This window comes from Melanaphis sacchari, unplaced genomic scaffold (genome assembly GCF_002803265.2).
Source record: "Melanaphis sacchari strain LSU unplaced genomic scaffold, SCAv2.0 Contig4_pilon_pilon, whole genome shotgun sequence".
NCBI classification, from domain to species: domain Eukaryota; kingdom Metazoa; phylum Arthropoda; class Insecta; order Hemiptera; family Aphididae; genus Melanaphis; species Melanaphis sacchari.
In genome coordinates this window covers 3249139-3270429 of record NW_020271335.1, presented here as the reverse complement: position 1 = coordinate 3270429, position 21291 = coordinate 3249139, and the positions used below count along the sequence as shown (strand labels likewise).

The 21291-nt window shown below is 23.4% G+C and overlaps 1 protein-coding gene across 4 annotated transcripts in view; it reads left to right on the top strand.

Annotated features, from left to right (window-relative positions):
* The window catches only part of LOC112598965 (multiple C2 and transmembrane domain-containing protein), a 60706-nt gene that overhangs the window by 35172 nt on the left and 4243 nt on the right, over nucleotides 1-21291 (top strand). For 3 of the 4 annotated variants that reach the window (XM_025345642.1, XM_025345641.1, XM_025345645.1), the window contains 11 exons: nucleotides 120-487; nucleotides 4098-4118; nucleotides 4249-4402; nucleotides 4662-4774; nucleotides 5069-5177; nucleotides 5251-5393; nucleotides 10609-10688; nucleotides 11076-11184; nucleotides 11358-11500; nucleotides 11564-11719; nucleotides 15578-16024. In XM_025345642.1, the coding sequence (XP_025201427.1) occupies nucleotides 120-487; nucleotides 4098-4118; nucleotides 4249-4402; nucleotides 4662-4774; nucleotides 5069-5177; nucleotides 5251-5393; nucleotides 10609-10688; nucleotides 11076-11184; nucleotides 11358-11500; nucleotides 11564-11719; nucleotides 15578-16024 (1843 nt within the window). The remainder of the gene's footprint in view (nucleotides 1-119; nucleotides 488-4097; nucleotides 4119-4248; nucleotides 4403-4661; nucleotides 4775-5068; nucleotides 5178-5250; nucleotides 5394-10608; nucleotides 10689-11075; nucleotides 11185-11357; nucleotides 11501-11563; nucleotides 11720-15577; nucleotides 16025-21291) is intronic. The other variant, XM_025345643.1, reaches the window with a different exon arrangement.

Genomic DNA, 21291 nt, shown 5'->3' with positions numbered 1-21291 from the left:
AACTTTTCTGAGTTATGAGCTCTAATAAAATGGGTGTTTTGCAAACCTGTGTAATAAAATGTCTATAAGAAATATATTTTTTATTTATAGCACCGTTTTCTTATTTATGTTTACTTTAGCTGAGAATGTATGCCACGTGAAATTTAATGCGAAATCTTTGAGAGAACATAGTCATCACCGATCGTCAGTACCTGATGAATCGGGAACCAGTGACTTGGTCCGACGTCGACCGTTGTCGAAGTCCGATTTCGACCTTAGTTTTCCCGAAGACTTGGATTATTTGTGTAAGAAGTTTGCAGCTGCAGAACGGCGGCATGTCACAATGGAAAGCTTTGCATCGTCATCATCGCCGAGCACTCCAGGTGCCGGTCAAGGGTGCTGTCCATCCGCAATCAATTCGTCTTCCTGCGCCAGCGTTACTGCTCAGTCTACTATACAAAGCATCAACGTGGTGCAAAAGACCCATTCCTTTTTCAATTCCTTGAAGGTAAACCCGACATCTCACGTTTAATCATACTTGTAGTTAATCGGATAAAAATTCAATGGAAATTATAATAATGAATGAGTACTTTATAATAATTATTTCTAATGAATGATATTAGTATTTTCTTATGAAAAATAAAATTAAATATGAACGGTTTATAATCTGAAAAGAGGGTCTGTAGATAAAATTTGAAAGAAATCGTGCTTCATAAGGTCAATTATACAATTATTAAAATAAAAAATATGCATTCTTGCTTAATGATAAACTATCAAAAAATAAGACATTATAAATTATGTAATATTATCTTTTATCTATAATATACAAACTACTTGCGTCCCTAAAGTGTTCAAGAATACCCGTGTGGCAAAAATTATGCAAACTTCATTACTAGATACTCCAATGACAAAAAAAAAAAAAAAAAAAAAAAAATACTAAAAGCCATTTCCGCTATATTACAATAATATTTATAAATGTTTATTTTATTTTTTTTACCTGTGGTATTTAAAATGAATAATACAATTACACCAGAGTTCCAAACACGTGTTATTGTAATTTGTAGTTACATAATGTAGCATTTGTATTTTACAGTATTCAGAATAATATTAGCATACCATAGGATTATACGACCGTAAAATCAATATATTTTGATTCTATTTGTTTTCGAATGGTCTTTTCATGTTTGTAACTTTTATCTAATTGTACAAAACTTATAAAATAATAGCATTAAAATTAAATTGATTGTTTTTTATAATTGTTTTTTTTTAAATTTAAGTTCACGCATAAATACATTTAATACAATTAATAAGTAATAATATTAGATGATAATAATTCGAATAGTAGAATTAGATCATTCAACCATAAACAAATTACTAACAGTTTAATACAAATCCAATTTTCATAATTGTTGTGGAATTATTGATTGCTAAATTTTAAAAGTATGAGGTATATAATTTTATTAAAAATTTGGATCCTACTCGGTAAATAGTTTACATCATATTAACAATATAAACGTTATATTGTATGTATATATATATGTTACGGTAAATGATGTTATATCAGAAATTAACGTTATTCGCCGGTTATTAACGTTATTTACCTACGAATGTGGGAATTATCGTTATTTTCTAGTGAATAACGTTAATAACCGTATGATTTGGGAAATTTTGATCTGATTATAAAATAAAAGAGGTTATTGCGGAAGATTTAAAAAAATAACCAAAGAACCAATCATCAAAGAAGACAAAATCGGAAATTAAATCATAGAAATCGCAGAAAAAAATTCGGAACTTGGTACTTAAATATTTTTTAATTATTTAACGATAAATTTCCGAATTTTAAATATAACAAAAATAAAACTAAAATATAAATATTTGAAAATTATTTTAAATATTTTTTTGATGATTGTCAAGAAAATATTTGTATTGCATGTAAAAATTCAAAAAAAAATTTAGAAAAACAAGGAGAGGAAATGATGAAATTTTCTAAAGAAAAGTTTCCTCAGCTTGAAATAGGCTTAACTGTATGTGTATTTATACCAAACGTTGATAGAGCTCGTGGTTCTATGCAAAATATACTATCAGTAAAGTTGTCACTCAAGTTGAACATGATTTATACAAACTCTGTAAGTTAATTCTTAATGAAAAAATATACTATTAAAATTAAAATTTGTTTTATTATTTTATAAGTACGGAATATAGTTTTTTTAAATATTATTTCACATGTCAAAAATAGCTGTTTGCAAATAAAATCTATTAGACATGGACAATGTGATAAAATTAGCAGATGGTAGACAGTTGACACTGAGGGAAGTAGCTAGTAATAATTCGGTTGCGAGCCCTCGAAAGTACCAGCGTTGTCATTGCAAGACTAGTTGTAATAATAATAAGCATTGTGCCTACCTTGGGGCTGAAAAATTATGTTATATTAAATGTCATGGGAGTAAAACTTGTAAAAATAAATAAAAATAATAATGCATTTATTCTATTTTTAAAAATATCTGGGTACTTACATAATTTTTCAAATTGTAGTATTTGAGATTCATGCGCTTATCTGGTTTATAACATCAATTACCTGTGTATTTGGTCATTAACGTGATTATCCAGTTTATAACGATAATTACCTGTATATTTGGTAAATAACGTTAATAACCGGTGAATAACGTTAATTTCCATTTAACATCATTTACCGTAACATATATATATATAAACTTACATCTAAAACTATAACACGTTTGCCAAATAAGCTTATTTAATACTTAAATAGTATTATTTTTTGGAATTTTAAAATAAAAATACTGAAATTACATTTTGACTATATAGTTAATGTTTTAATAGAAATTTAGTTATGAACACATGTTTTATTATCAAAATAAATCTGTTGCATACAGTAAATAATTTCTAGTAATACACAGTTTGGCATTCTGGATTTATTTATTTTTTGAATTGAAACTAATAAGAGTTTATCTAATTTAACTCAAAAATATTATTATTACCATAATGTAACAGTTTAAAATGGTAACTTTAAAATATATTACGTTTTGATAACATTTCTTTAAGAAAAAAAAAGAAGCAAGAACTGGTAAAAATTACTTAGGAACAATATTGTTAGGTTAGGTTACGATATATTTATATAGTTATTAAATTTTTTAATATTTTACGAATTAAACAATATTATGTGAGGACTGAAGAGGAGTTAACATAACCAATTAATTCAATGAATAACATTTATTAACATTTATTTTATATTTTATGATTCATTAGTTTTTTTATTTTAAATGGCTTCGTTGAAACATGAAATAACCAAAACATTATTTAAAACATAAATGTATTTACAACAATTTATTTCAGAAAATATATATCATGCTCGATCACTATAGTATTTATCACTTTATGTACCACTATAAATGAAAAATATTATATTGTGTACTTATTCATCTTGATATTATATAACATAATCATTATTTATAAATTTTAAACTTTTTATCGAGTTTTTTTTTTATGTATCAAATTAATTAAAGATTTTAAAATGTCTTTGTTCAATACTTATTTCTCAAGTACTACGAATTTGTACTCAAATTAAAAATAGGTACATACAGCTACATATAGCTGTTAATATATTACTTTTATATTTTGACACAAATTCTATTATATTACCGATAGTTGGGCTAACCTACTATAATAAATTAGACCAGTTTAGGTTAGGGTTAGTTCTACCAAACCTTTGAACCTAATAATGACAAAGTATATATTTTTAGTAACTTAGAAATTTAAGGAAAATAATTCAGTATAGTAACATAACTAAGAATTTTCATACATAATATTTAACATTTATGATATAAAAACTATGTTTTCAGTAATTTTTGTTAAGCATAATTTTGAATTGTGGTACATAAAAAAGTACGATTCAATCTAAGTATTCAGTACTTATAACTTATCTTTAAACGCTGTATTTCTATGCATATAAACTGAACTGATTTTTAGCTTCTATAGAGAAGTATTTAACACATAATAAATAAATAAACTTACTAAACTTTATTATTATTTAAATAATTTAATTAATATCATGCAATATTGATATAAATTAACAATTTTTTTTTTATTTTATGTTTTATAAGAATCTGTGGTTTTCTACTGAGGTAAATCAAAATTTATATTTGATTTAAAAAATTTACTAGTTTATAGTGTTTATACGTTATATTTTTTTTTTTCAAACTGAAACCTATTTAAATTGATATACATTTACATTTAATATGATGCTATTTTTAGGAAAAATGGGCTAAAGGAAGAAACAAAGCACGAGGCTCTGACACTGATGAGTCGCCCTCTGAATCTCCTATATTAGCAAGACTAGTCCGTCCTGATACATTACAACAAACTAAAAGTTCAGACTCAAAAAATACTCAAAATTCAATTACTAGTGGTAAAGTATTTTAAATAAATTGAAAATTGAAAATGTGGATCTTTTTAAAATAAAAAATTAACATGAAAAATTTGTAATGTATTATGATTTAATATTGCCAATTATTGTTTATAAATAAAATTGAAAATAGTAATTATTATTTTTTATCAAACAGTTATAAATTATACTTAAATTTTAATATTAATTATGTATAATAGTGCCAGTTAAATCAAATTGTAAAAATAAGAATAATTATAATTTTAACTATTTTGTATTTTAGAATTTGGATTGACTCAGAATTGGTTCCAAAAAGTCGTTTCACGTGATCATCAAATTCGGCTTCGAAGACAAAATTCAATAAGATCTGAGCAACAAATCGATATAACTACACCAGTAAATTTCTACCATTTTTTTTTTTTTTAATTTTATTAATTTAATATAATTTAATAGATAATAAATATACACCTATCATAGAATAGAGAAAATTTCTACAAAAAACAAACCTTCTGTAATAGAATAACTTTTCATTATTTAAGATATTTAATTTAGATAAATACTAATCTCACAAGTTTGAGTTATAAAATATAATTATTACTTGGTTTATAATTTATATTTTAAAACAAATTTATTATTAAAAATATAAAATGCTTTAAAATTAAATTTTGTGGATAAATTTGGATTTTTCAGGAAGGTAAAAATCCAATTCAAAATGAAGCTTTGCTCAGAAAACATGACTTTTTTCAAGTAAAAATACATTTGAAAAAAGGAAAAGATCTCATAGCTCGAGATAAAAATGGTAGTTAATCAAAATAAATTTTTTTTGAGAAAATATATCAAAACTGTCTTACTAAAATTAATCAATATTTCAGGTCTCAGTGATCCCTATGTGAAATTTAAGATAGGTGGAAGACAGATTCACAAATCAAAAATTGTGTATAAAAGTCTAAATCCAAATTGGGACGAAACGGTTACACACTTACTAGATGATCCCTTTGAACCAATTCAAATAAAGGTATGAATTTATTCTATTTTAAAATACCAAAATATACAAAACAATATTTATTTAAATAAGTGGAAGGTAAAAACTATGGTAATATGGTACAGTTTATTAGAAATAAATTAAAAACATAATGTAAACTTTCCGATGTATTATATTTTAATATATTATTTGGTTTTTACTAATTTGTTTAAGTATAGTTTTTTACATTTTGTATTATTTTATATTTGTTCTTTTTTCTCACGACGAAGTTGGGTTATACAGCTATTAAATTATTATAAATATTAAGCAATTCAGTAATAAATAAAGCTTAATTTGTATACTGCAACTCAATAAATAATACATTTTTACTATTCATTTAAGTGTATTCAACCATTAATAATTATTTAATATTGGTTCATTTTTTAATTTTTTCATGGGAACATTAGAAAACAATAGTTTACAAAGATCAGCCAGTAAATCTAGCAGATTTAAAAAAATAAAATCGTGATTGCGTATAATGACCTTGCTGAACATTAAATAATGTCAGCAACTTATGGGAGGATATTTACAACTTTTTCAATTATGCATCGAAAATAATGGAACAAACTATAGTAATAATCGATATTTAATAAATAAGTTTATATCCATATTAATCTTGTTTATAACACGTGTTAGGTTATTCAGTCAATTTTTAATTTAGAACCATTGTTGATATATCAAATTTACCTTGACAAAATAGGCTTATCTGAATTTGGTGTTTTAAATAGATGTTGCTTTTTAAAAAATATATATTTTTATTACGCATACCGAAATGATACAAATTTTGAAATATATCTATAAATGTGTTTTTTATACCACCAGCTAGTTAAAATAATTTCTATTTATATCAGTAAATTTCGGCAAAGAAATTCAGTGTTTTCCCTAAATTGGTTAACACACAGTTTATTTAACCTAATTTTAATATTGGAATAAAATTGCCAAATAAATTAACCTCACATTATCATAAAGTAATATCTTTAAATGGAAAAAGTTTTCCTTGAGCGGTGGAAACATATTAAACAATTCAAAGTTATAAATTTTAAACAACTGCATTATTAAAGAACAAAAGAAGGCATGCTTGATGAACTCTCTTTAATAGATACATATAACATATAATATATAAAAATATTTTTCATGATATCTAAAATTCTATTGCTACAAATGCATGGCCAATTTAATATTCATTGTGTGTCATCGAAGTTTCTTATTTAAATTTAATATTAAGCTATTGAAGTTGTACTTGAAAATCACAATATTTTTTGTACAATAAAAATGAAAACATCTATAATGTTTTAAATTACCGAAATTTATTAAGGAATAATACATTCCTATGGAAACAAATCTGTTTGTTATTGTGTAATTTGACGACGGCTACACACTTGAACAAATTTATTGTTTCATGCGTCATAAAATTATACACGATCCAATGAATGCAGACCGTACGCAATTGTACAATTTGTTCAAGTGTTCTCTTTGTCTTCATATTTCGTTGTATTTACAATAATTATTGACTGCGTTCTAAACCCATATTTTTTTAAGTAAAAAATGTACGATGTTATTGATTTGAATTTCGTCTAAGTTTAATGTTTGTTATGTATACCTATTTTTGATTAGTAATATTCGTTAACAATTTGCCATAATATTATGGTTACAAATGAGCGATGATTGATGATTCTTCGATTTAAATTACATATTAAATTAAAATGTTTTTGAAATATACTATTTATATACTTTGATATATTATTTTTAATATGTCATAAAAAAAATATATTTTCATAAAAATAGAAACTTCATGACCAGTAGGACTTCATATAAATAAATTTACCTTTGCGATATTTACATAATATACATATTAACGAAAAATCTCCAACTCGAAATTGCAACATTATGTATAATATATTGCTCGATTATTAATAGATAATTATTGTTTAATTTAAATAATTAAATCGGTAATAAAATTTAAAAAAAATAATCAGGTTTATATGCAGGTTAAAAATATTATATTATAAGTATTTATCACGTACAATAGATAGTAAAACCTTTGTTTATATTCCATTAATACTGATTTAATAAAATATATTCCATTGGTTTCATTTTAAATTAATACATAATGTTGTTACATAATGTACTTTGAATAATTGAATGTCAAACTCAGGTTTCAATCACAGTGAATCATTATGATGAGCAAACTAATGTTTTTTTTTTTTTAATTTTATGATGATATATATTACATAAAAATATGTATGTTTTCCCACGGCTTGATCATTTTTGTTGCCGTTATTCAATTTTTACTAATGTTATAATAATTAAAATATTGACTTTAAATCCTAAAAAAATTAACTATATTGAAAATAGAAGATTTCATTTTATTATACTTTTATAAGATTATAGAAATGGAGCTGAGCGCGGACCCGCAGTTTATTAACCCCTTTATTAAGACTAAGGGTTTCGCTAAACTAATTTCCAATCGTAAAGATAATATTTTAAAGTTTACACTGTGAAATTCGTAACCATATCATAATAACAACTATCTCATTTTATTTTATTTTTTATTTTCGTATTTATAATATGTAAGTATTGACTATTAAAATAACCGTTAGTTGTACTTTGTATAATATTTATATATATTAAATACCATGTAGTTTTATAACTTAATAATAATGGTGAATACTACTCGTACCTTAAGGTATAGCTTTATACGCAATATAAAAAGTACAATGAGCAGTTATTTTACTTTTCACCACATCCTAATATTTTCTTGTTAATAAAGCAAATTGGTCATGAAAGTATTTCAATTAGTGTTACTCGAGTTTAATTTAATTTAATACTCATCAAGTACAGCTGAAATACCTATCTACAAAATCACGTAAATTTATTTAATTTTGTAAGTATTTATTAAAACTATCAATAGTTATTAACTTATAATACCTATATAAGTCTGAATGATTTATATTTAAATAGGTAACAATATACTGTAGTTGCCAACACATAATTAAACGATATTGACTCGTAGACATTTTTATTATCCAGTATCATTTACAGTCAATAATTAAAATTTGAATACAGTTATATTATCGTTAATCTTTACTGATCATAATCAATTGTATATTATTTAAGCGTACTATAATAATGGATGTTATTAGTTAAATAAATTATATTGATTCTATGCAAGTACTTTTAAATATGTGAGCTTTGAGCTATGAATACGAGTACTTGTACGAAAACTGCTATTCATTGTGGTTAACTGCAATCATGAACGATCTATTTCAATAATACTTTTTTTCAAAAAAATCTGTGTATATTTCGAACTTTATTGATATGCATTACGATGATCATAAATTTATAGAAAATCATTCATTATTAATCAAAGCAAAAATAATTAATTTAGCTATCATATTACAGGTAGATAATTATCGGGTTGTCCAACCATTTTCATATGATAATTAATAATCAAATTTTAATAATTCAATATTCAAAACTTTTAGCTAGGTTTTTTTTTAGTGTAATTTAAAAATTAATACCTATTTTTTATGTAACAATACTTAACATAATAATAAATATAATAAATAATTATATTTTTAATTTAAGGCATTTTTATTTTTCTTACAAGTTTTATTTATTTCACATCATAATGTATTGTATAAATATTAGTTGTATAATCAATTAAAAAATAAATAATAATAAATTAAAATAACTATTTAAAAACCAATTGCCAGAACATGCGTTCAATCAAAATTCATGATTTATCAGAAAATAAGGACTATGGACCTAAATATTTAATAATTTCATCTCTACTTACTAAAACTATTTAATTAATAATCATTAAATGTATTACTCAACACGGAATTAATGATTTTCAGTGAATTTATGTAGTAATTATTAGTATAATTGGTTACACATTTAGCAGAATTTGTTAAATACAAATTTACTGAGGTGTTAAAAATGAATTTATTTAATTTTATATAGGTATGTGTTAATATAATTTTTATTTTAACTTAAAAAAAAAAATTTAACAATGATAAAATATTTTCTATTAATTTTTTTTATTGAATTACTTGTTACGTTGTCAATCATACTAATGTTCAATATTCAGAATTCAAAATAAAGTTAATATCTCATAATTCTATCATTGCCCGACCCAATTTAGATAACTAATATTAACTTAAATATTTTTGTCTACTTTCGATTTTTATTTCATATTTTTTTTTGTGTACATATTATGCCTAGCTACCGCCTACCAGCCGGTAAAAGGTTTATTAAACACGAAACGCTGTTGAAAATAAGAGCGTGTCACGAAATGTAATGTATAATTCTATAATTTAAGAATTCATATGCACTATTTTTTCCAAGATATTATTAATCATGCACTATATCAAATTATTTTTTTTTACAGCAATAAATTAAAGTTACAAAAATTTTGGCAACAAATTTATTCTGTTTATAGAATTATTTAATTACAATGATATCAATGAATGTTTGTTTTTGTTAAAAAAAAAAAAAAAAAATTTAACTCAAAATATATTGAAATATATAATTTAATAATTTATAAATTCAATTAGTATATAATATAAATATATAATTTTTTATAGCCATATATTAGTGATGGGAAAATAATATAATACGCTCTTTGTGTGTATCCTATAAGTTTTAATGTAAAAGTAATAATTGTTTATAGGTATTCAAAAATATTTAAATTTTTTAAATTTATAAAAAAAACATGAAATACTTTGAATTAACTTCATATATTTAAAATTATGAAATGAATACATGATATAATCATGAATCTTAAATTATATATTTTTCATTAAGATTAAATTAATTTCCAAAAACAAGAAAATAAAAACCTATATTTAAAAAAAAATTGAACAATATTCAAGTATTAAATTGTTAAGCACTTGTCTGATTTTATTGAGTTCAACATGTAATATTATAGTAAGATTATGTGGTTTTCTGATGAGTAAAAATAAAATTTTTAAAGTAATTCTTAGTGGTTGATTTATGAAATTCACAGTAATAATTATGTATTAGATATCATTATTGATTTTAATTTTCAACAAATGTATACAATATTATAATATCTTTATTTTACCTAATTCAATTGAAATTAGTATTTTAATTTTAATTAACTTAGGATATTATGATATTTCAATAATTAGTTTAGAACATCAAACTTCAAACTATCTAAATCAATATTATTTTATCGTTTTAGGTTTTTGATTATGATTGGGGTCTTCAAGATGACTTTATGGGTGCAGCACAGATCGCTTTGACGACCTTAGAATTGGGCAAGTAAGTTTAACATCACTTAATATCGTTAGAATAAATTAATGATTTATGCCTACGACTAAATATAACACCATTATACTAAAACGTCAACCCAAAGAGAGAATGATAAATAAAGTAAAACAATATTTAGTCAAAATAAGAAAACATTTTAAACCATGAAAAAGTTTCAAGTAACATTGACGTAAAATATGTGTTAGTATTTTTCATGATTAAAATAACGTTTCAAAATTTTTTTTTTCGCGATTTAAATAATATTAATAAAATGCTATTAGTAATAGCCAAATACCTGAAAAATAAGAATTTTATAAAAATGATTTATCATATATTATTAACTTTACTATTTAATATTGTTTTTCTTTTATTTTTATTTTTTTCTTGTTTTAATTTTAGACAGCACGAGTTATGTTTGCAGTTACGAGATACACAAAATGCTGAATACCTCGGTGAAATTTATCTAGATGTAACTTTAACGCCTCAATCCCGAGAAGAACGTGAACAGGTGCATTATATAATCAATGTATAACTTTACTGTAACAATATCAAATGATTATTAATTGACTATTTTTTTTTTATTAGTGTTCGTAAGAATTAAGATTTATATATAAATTATTTAAAATATAATTAAAAAATAAAATTAATTTATCACTAAATTGTATTATACTATTTCTATAGAGTCTCCAAAAGACAGGAAAAGTAACAGAAATAGGTAGAAAGTACAAATGTCAAGTCTGGAGTTCAGTAGTAACTATTGTCTTAATCAAAATAAAAAACTGTACAATACCTGAAGGTTTATGTGACCCTTACGTTCGTTTCAGGTATGTTTACTTTTGTTTGTGTCAGGGATTCCATTATATTATCAAAGTTTATTTTGTACATAGATTGGGAGGAGAAAAATTCAAGAGCAAAGTTAGTAATCGAATGCCAACGCCTACTTGGCTGGAACAATTCGATTTACACTTGTTTGACGATCAAACTCAAGAATTAGAAATAAACGTGTGTGCGAAAGAACGTTCACGTGAAGAAATAGTAGCAAGGTATGATTTAATTTTTTAATAAGCTACCATATAATGTATAGTTGTGTACCGTTATGGTTAATTTTTAACTTCTAAGGCAAAGTCCTCCAAAAATTTTACAATTTTAGCTTATTATACTGTAAAAGTGTAAAATTTAAAAACTTCTCCGATTTCATTTGTTAACATTTTTTCATAAAAATTATTATACAAATATTGCATTACTTTACTACGTAACATAAACAATTTCCAAAGAACTTTAGAAGAATATGTACTAGATTTTTTGAATTCTCGAGTTTTTTTTATTTAGTTTTATTTAACCAATGTATTAATGTACAATGAGAAACGAAGTTTTAGTTTTATCTCTTAAATTTTTATTATCTTGTCAATTAAAGTCAATTAAAAGTAGAAATTCGGCTAATATTATAAGTAGAGGTAATTGATTTTTTCCCTGGCATATTTCTTCATCAAGTATTTTATCCGATTTTCTTTGACTTAATATTTATTTTTATCTCTAAATTTAAAACTAAAAAAATTAATATTTAATAAAAGAAAAATAGTAAACATTTCTTTTTCATCATTTTACTTGCACCTATTGTTATTATAATATTTATGTATAAATTAAAACTTATAAGCTTTACATATGTTAACAAATACGAGTAGTTTGTTAAAATACATGGTTAGTCCATTACAGTTGAAAGTCTATTGGTTTTTCGGTTATCCTTTTACGGAGCCTAATATTATATAATTAGTGATTTATATGGGATGAATACAATATTTAGATGCTTTCTGTATGTATAATATACATAATATAAATAGCTGTAATAGATATACTATATATACTTATCATTTTTCAATCATGAATGATGTGTATACTAAGTAAACTTTATAAGTTCCAATAGAATTAAAACACATAAACTCAAAAGATTTTAAACAATTCTACTTGATAAACTATTAACAACAATGAATTTATTATTAAAAATATTAATAATTGCAATTAAAGTAATAATACAGAAAATAATGATTTTATAATCATTATAATTTATTTTAATTAATATAATAAGTACTAATGGAAAAACATCATAGCCATTATTTAAAAAAAATAAAATGTATAGGCACAATTTTGGATAATATTATAAGCGATATTTTCGAAAGGATTATTTAAGTAAATCAATTTTCTTTGAAAAGTAACCATAACTTTGGTACATATTTACTAACTGGAAGCTTTTTAGATATTTCGTGTTTATCGGCCATATATTTTATAGGTATACAACAGGCAAAATATCATTAAAATGTATTACATTAGGTAAACAAATAATTTCTCGATTTGTAACTTTATATTTATTGACGCCGTACAAAAACCTAAAATAAATAAATGTTTATACCAATTTGTAAAATTTTTAAAATATGGTATATACGCTTGTCATAAATCTTAAAGCTTCACTGCACTAATTACGAATCAAAAAAAAAAAAAAATCACAAAAAAATAGACTTATGGAATAAGAAAATAACAGTGGCAAGGCGTAAGTTTTTGGTTGGGGAGACATTGAAAAAATGAAACTAATAACACCTATTATTAATAATAGGCAATAATAACAATATAATTTATTTCTAACTTGACTACCATTAAGCTATTTATATCTTGAATACCACACAAACTGATTTTCCCTCAATTTACAGCTCCCGTTAAATTTAACATAGAACAGGGTCTTTTATTTTTTTTAATTCAAATTTTTTTTCGTATGAGTAATTAATAATTCCATCGTTCAAAATGGCATTAATTAAGTCATAGGCCACGAGAACAAATTACAAATCGTAAATATTATAAAAACAACAAATATTAAAAAGCACATACCTATCGGCTATATCAGGATTTGCAGAGGATGATAGCGACGTCGATAATTGAGGAAATACAAACTGCGAGACGCATCTCATAGCGTACATAGTAAACCCCAATCACATTAAAATTCCTTCTGTACCCGCGTGCCCATATTGTGAAACGTTGCACTGCAATGTCTCTTTGGTATAATATACCTTCCATGACATTTTGAATGATCCGTATGCACAGCTGTATCGCGCACAATTAATTTATTTTAAGAATTCTATAAGACTATAACTTGTACAACGAAGAACCGATTTTAACCAATTTTAAAACATACCCTCATATTTATAACATAAATGACATTCAAATTTATAAATAATTTATAAAAAAAAATGATTTGTCCTATGTTTTAATTTCCAAATGGGGAGATATTGTCTCATTGTCTTTTATAACGCTTCGCAACTGGAAAATCATAACCATGTAATGTTTTCTTTATAAATATTAAAATTCTTTTGCAAAAATTGCCCAACTCATATAACTAATGACGTCATACACTAACATTCAAAATTAATTTTTTATATTTCTTTTTAGCAAACATGAAAATAACTATTTTAACTTGATATATGATAATTAACTTACTAAATATATCTATCGTGTTTTGAATAATATATAACACATTATCCATGTAGGTAATTAAATAACTACTTCCATGAGCATAATGAATGGAAGGATTCGATAAACATGCTACTCTATAAATTTAATACTATCATTTTGAAATGAATCAAAAAATATACACTGTAGCATAGATATTTTATATTGAGTGATAGTTTCAATAATTTTGTGGTGCCAACTGGACAGAAAACCTATTACATAGAATATGAAAACTGGGAATTAGAGTAATTTTCTCAAAATTGGTCATCTTCATTCATCTTGACATATCTGGAAATTTATGTAATATTTAGTTATAATAATTAATGTTATGATAAATCTTCATATTTTTTTAATAAACGATTCTGATCGTATCACGATATATTGTAGTTCTCATAGGATATTTTTAAAACCATAAATGTATAATAAAACAAATTAATACTTAAATAATTTATTGAATATAAAAACTTGCATAGAGATATAACTATGTATTAAAATATCTAGATTTAGAATCTAAAAAGATAAAAATGACATTAAACTAAAATATCAACAAAAAAGTGCTGATATAGAAATTGAGTAAATGTTTTGTTATGTTAAATTTAAAAGTAATAATACATTATCGCACACAAAAAACTAATATGGGTGGAGCTCGTTAAAACCGTGCGTGCTAAATAAACTACGCGCTTATTTTTTAATATTTTTCTCTAGCTTTTTCATATATTTGAAAAATACAGATAAAAAGAATCAAAAAACAAAATTTAAAATATATTAAAGTATAGCAAGTGTAGTAAACTTAAAGCTTGATAAGATATTTTTTACTATTATAAGAGTATTCACAAAAAGTAATAAAAAGCATAAAAAACTCATCATTCAAGATCAATAAATTCCTCATTATGCAAAGTAAACATAAAGATTTCTCAGGTTAATTATAAGTATTTATTCATTATTCTTACATAATATTTTTAATGTTTTAATATTTAACGAGAAAACAACACTGTTATATAATATCAGGCAGAAGCACAATTAGAGGAGGAAAAGGGTGTATTTTATATTAAAAATGTGTGTGAATTATGTATGAAAAAATTATATGATATTTTTTGTTAGCTTCATATTTTTACTGATAAATAAATAAATAACGATTTCTTTTTTACATGCTGTCATATGATGTTATTTCATATATTTTTTGATATTATTTACTAAAATGGAATGTTTAATCCCCCATAAGTTATATTTTAGCATACAATTAACACAACCCTCTAAAAATAAATTTTGGTTACGCGTCTGGTATCAAATACACTCGCTTATAAAGTATAGAATATATAACAGACATAAAAAATAAAACCGAAATAATGACTTAATTTCAGATATTTTTAAGTACCCATATCTATATCAACTGCAATTTTTGTTTACAGTACTATCATGGACCTGAGTAAATTGGAACGGGAAAAGACGCATAAAATCAAACACAAACTGAACGTTGGTGGCAGCAGCTGCGTAGGTGATGATTGTGGTGGTGATCTTCATCAACAACGTGACGCGACCTGTGGGGGTGTTTTATACTTGTTGCTGACCATCAGCGGCACTTCAACGATCGCGATGGTATCGGACTTGTCCAACTATGAACGTGACACCACGGAACAGGAACATATCCGGCAAAAGTACGCACCCAGCCGGACGTTTTGTGACCTCCACGACATCGGCATGCTCACGGTCCGCGTGTACAAAGCCCAAGGACTGACGTCAGCTGACCTGTGTGGCAAGTCCGACCCGTTTTGCGTGCTTGAGCTGGTCAACGCCCGACTTCAGACGCACACGGAATACAAAACATTGTCACCCACATGGGACAAGATATTTACATTGTGAGTAATTATATATTAGTTGGTAATTACATCACCACCCGATGACTGATTTTTGTTTTAAGTTCTTCGACAAGGGATTTCTTTTTGTCCTTAAATACATTGTTAGTTTCGGTCGTATAGGAAGCCCCTATAATTTTATAATTATGCAACAAGCCTATAATATTACAATATCATCGTTATTGTGTTCCTCTAAAACTTATTATTTTTATAAATTTTTATATTATTCATTAATGTGTATATAACTTTGAAATTATTATCGTTAATCGTATAAACTTTTGATATTCACGACCGGCTAGCAGTAAGCAATAGTTACCTATGGAATTTCGATATACTCGTATATCTACTTAATTGTTCACCTATCTTTTTGAGGATACGAGCAATATTCATAAAACACAATGGCCAAAACAATTTACTTTAATGCATGATTTAAACAAATTCAAATTATGAAGAGCATAAGACACGAAAATATATAACACCTTTACACGATAATCAGTATTGTTCAATGTTTGAACGAATAATTAATATATTGTGTGCTTAAAATCTCAAAACTTATGTCATGTTTATTACTTAAATATTTATTCTCACCCAGTATATCATAGTTTATAAATACATCAACTATTTTAATTGAACGTGTCGTTAGATTCATTGTATAAAGGATAATATGTTAGCAAAGTGATAAATCATTAGTTTAAAGTAGAAAATTATTAGCTTACATATTTATTACTTTTGTAATTTATTTATATTATATTATATATCTACAATTAAAATAAAACTGAAGTTAGATAAGTAAATGTATAAAAATGATAAAAGTATTTATATTATTACTTAATAACTAACATGATATATTTTCGGTACTTCAAATAAAATTTAATCTTCCCCAAATATATTATTACAAATTAAAAAATGTGTATTAAATATATTCTTACAAATTTATATTGCCAAAGTTTTCATTCTCAAGTTTGATTATATTTTAATTAAAAAAAGTATTTTCTGTTATTTATTATCTCTATATCTGTATAATTGTATAAAAAATAGTAGATATTTGAGTACAAACTTTTAGTGTATATTAAATTCGGTATAAAAAAATTTAATTTTAAATAATTTCGATTTCACAATTTCCTCGAACTAATTTAATATTTAATTCAAAATAATTACTACCAATATTGTAAATAGAAAATCCTCTTCTGAAATCACTTTGATCCTTTGAGAAATCCTAAATGCACTACTAAATCAGCTATACAAATCTATAGTATAAAGCAATACTTATTATACCTATTAATATTAATGAAACCAAAGCTTGAACAATGATAACTATTAACTAATAAGTACCTACCTAATACTATATCATCATTAAATCTATTTTTAATTTACGTAAAAAAAAATACCTAATAATGAGAAAAACAAAATCTTTTTAAAATAAAATCCCAGTACTTATCAAATAAATTTGTAATTTAATTCAATACAACGGTTTAAAATTAATTATTTTTATATAAAACTAAAGTAATAAATTTATATTATTAATAAAAACTTAATACAATTTTTTTTTTTACGTTAATGCGTATAAATATTTACTACAGCAATAATAATCTAATGATATAAATACACTACTAATTTGTTGTATATTAGGCAAATTAACATTTTTATGTCGAATTATGGAAAATCATCGTATACCATATAATTCAATCAGTTTAGGAAATATGGAACATTACATTCATAATTTGTCATCTCCAATGACTAATTCTTATGAAGTATTATTACAAATATTTAAACAGTTTTTTATTTTAGCTTATAGTACCCAAAATCTATGTTAATGTTAGCATTATTAATTATTTTTTACAAAAACAATTAAATAAAAATATTAAAATCGGATTAAAAAAAAGAGATATTTTTCTTTTCTTTTTTAAAACTTATATATATTAAAGTCAATTACATTTTTTATTCCGTCAAGTTAAAAATATGTTTTTAAAATAATTTTTGAATTGAATTTATATAGTTAAAAAAGGAATAATTCTGTTATTTTTTATCTCATTATAGATTTATTATAGGTATATTTTAAAAATTACTAATCCAATATATTTAAAAAATAATCTATAAGTTGATATTTATTTTAAACCATTATGTTCAAAATTCAAAATTTTATTATTTTATCAAATACAATTTTAGAAGAATAATTTTATACAATATTGAAAAATACAAAACAAGTAATTTTAAATTTTAAAATCTTCATAAAATAATAACTGTCATTTCAGATATTTAATGTTATTAGAAAAACTAACTATATTTACTTAATAATATCATATTCTTGATGTATAAAGTTATTCAATATCATTTAAATAACTATAAAAAAGAAAAATTACATCTAATGAGTTTTGAGATCATTTGAAATTGAAATTTATCATTTGTTGTTCCAAGTGTTTTTTCGGTTGGATGACTATCTGGGATTTTTATCTAAATAACCACTTTAACATATATTTTATTTTATTCAACCTATGATATAACTTTTAATTGTTAAACAAAAATTAACTAAATAACATACACAAAATAATAAAAACAAAAAATTAATTTGGTGTTATAAACACGTTAATAAATATTTTAAGCACTTGTAAACAAATTGTATTTTTAAATCATATAACCTTAAATTTTGTATTGTATATAATTTCGTTCAAATTATATCTATCTCTTAATAACCTCTAAATACCTCTGATATTTAAGCTTGCTAAAAATATAGATACCAACAAATAAATATCATAATTGTATCATAAAATATGAATCTATAAACTATTCAAGTTTACTGTTTCAACATTTTCAGTTTCATTGTTCCATCACAAAATTGTAAGCTTGACCCAATATATTGTTCAATCACTCGATCAAACATCGATTGACATAAGAAGGTTACTAATGAATTAACAATAACCCTTCTATTAAAAAAAAAAAAAAATGGCATATATCTTTTAATTTAGAGTAAGTACTATGTTCTATCTTAGGGCGTAACCAAACTTGCATTCAATGCATAATAAATTATTTCTAATTTGTTATTAAAATGTATTCTTTGTATATTTTATACATAATATATTATCCTTAATGTGTAATTATAAATACTAAAAAATAGATACTTTACATTTAAACTTAAAACCGTATCTACAAGATTTTAATAACAGTAAAAATCGTGTATACATTTATATTTTAATATCATAATAACATTTAGTGGGTACAAATTCTCGAAAAATTGTGCATTATTTATTTATTTCTGGAAAAATTATTAGTGTAAAAATTATAAAATACTTTAATTTTTTCGGTTATCTAATAAACATGTGGGTTTAACTAACATATTTTAACTATTTGCAAACAAACTATGAATACAAAAAAGTTATCGACTAAAAAATTTGAAAACACTCTTTTTTGTTGCTGATGTTAACTTATGGTTTGAATTTTTGTTTTAAACTTTGATATAAAATATATATATACATAGGTACATGTATTACTGAGTATAGTATGTAAAATACTACAGTAAATTGTACAGTATACGTATTTCAGCTGACTAATATTACAAGTTTGGTGAAGAGAAATATTGAAATATTATATCGTCACAGTTAATAATTTTATGTGCAATACAAATATTTATATCTTACAGAGTTCATCGATTAATACAAAAGATAATATTAAAAGACATGATTTTAAAAGAACTGAATTATATAATTTATTAGGTATACGATTTCAAGCATATTATAAAATTTATCAAATTTATGAAAATAAATTTGATTATAAATATATTATTTTTATTATAAATTTATTCTACTAAAAAACCATTTATTTTTTGATATATATATATTTAATTATCTTTTACATAACTCTATTGTTATAAATTATGTTAATGTATTAACTCTTGCCCTCCCTTATCTCTTAAGTGTGAATGTAAAATAATTTTGTTAGAAATTATGCTATGCTTGAGTAATCGTGTTGTTTTGGAGACAGTTTCTACTATAAGATTCTTATTATATTTTTATAAATGTACAACATATTATATGCATTTTGTGAAAAAAGTAATTTTAAAATAGATAGTTAAAATATTAAAATCTTATTGTTTAAAACAGAAATAACAAAACAAACTATTTTGTACTTCAACAAAAAATTATTTCAAACCTTCATCTCTCAATCCGTTAGGTATAACTTTCTCTAAGAATAATCTATTTTAAAACGAAACTAAATAAATCTAAAATTAAAAAAAAAAAAGATTAAATAAATAAAAATAAAAATGTATTATTACTTACAAAATGTTTAGTATTTTTAATATTTCAGCAATGGTTAATACTACGAGTAAATACACTTCCATAAAAAAAAAAAAAAAAATGGAAGTATTATTTTCTAAACAAATAATTGTCAAGTTTTTAAAAGTTAGTTCTTAAAAAAGCAAAAATAATGTCATTAAATAAAATATTTGTCAGATTAAATAAAATTTTTTTGTAAAAAAAACTAATCTTGACCGAGTAAAAAGGTTAATTATAAATGATAAATTTTAATTATGTTAAAATAAAGCAATAATACGTACATTTTATACTGTAACTTAATTTACTTACTCTTCTAAAGTCACCATAGAAATATAGGCAATTATAATTGTATTTATAAAATCTGAAATGTGTATACCTACTATTAATTAGTTCATACTCCACGCATACCTGTGAAATGATTAATAACGTAGACATAATACACGATATTTACAATTTCGGATTTACGAACAATAAATATGACGATTTGAATTCATTGTACTAACAAAAATTGGTAGATGGGTACTGCGATCAATCAATAAATTGTCATTCAAATTGATTTGTTATATAGGTATTTTTCATTGTCTACAGAAATAAATAATTAAAAAAAAATGTTATATTTAACTCAAAAGTTGGGATAAAATATTCAACATAGAATTGTTATTTTTCATATACAATAATGAATTTCATTAAAATGGAGACGATTATCTGTCCCGAGGAAAAAAATAAATGTGTTATTTTAATATCTTTAAATGTATTATATTTTAAAACATGACAAATTTTTTAACAAATTTTAAATGATCGGCGCTAAGAATGATGAATAAATAAATTCGCTTCGTTATCATTAAAAAAGGTATTTTTTGATTATATAAAAAAAAATTTTAATTTTTCAGTCTTAAAATATCTATATTGTTTAAGATGATTAGTGTATACTAATAATAGTTACTATTATAAATACATACAATTGGTAATGATTTGTAAATTAAACAATCTAAAAATTAATTT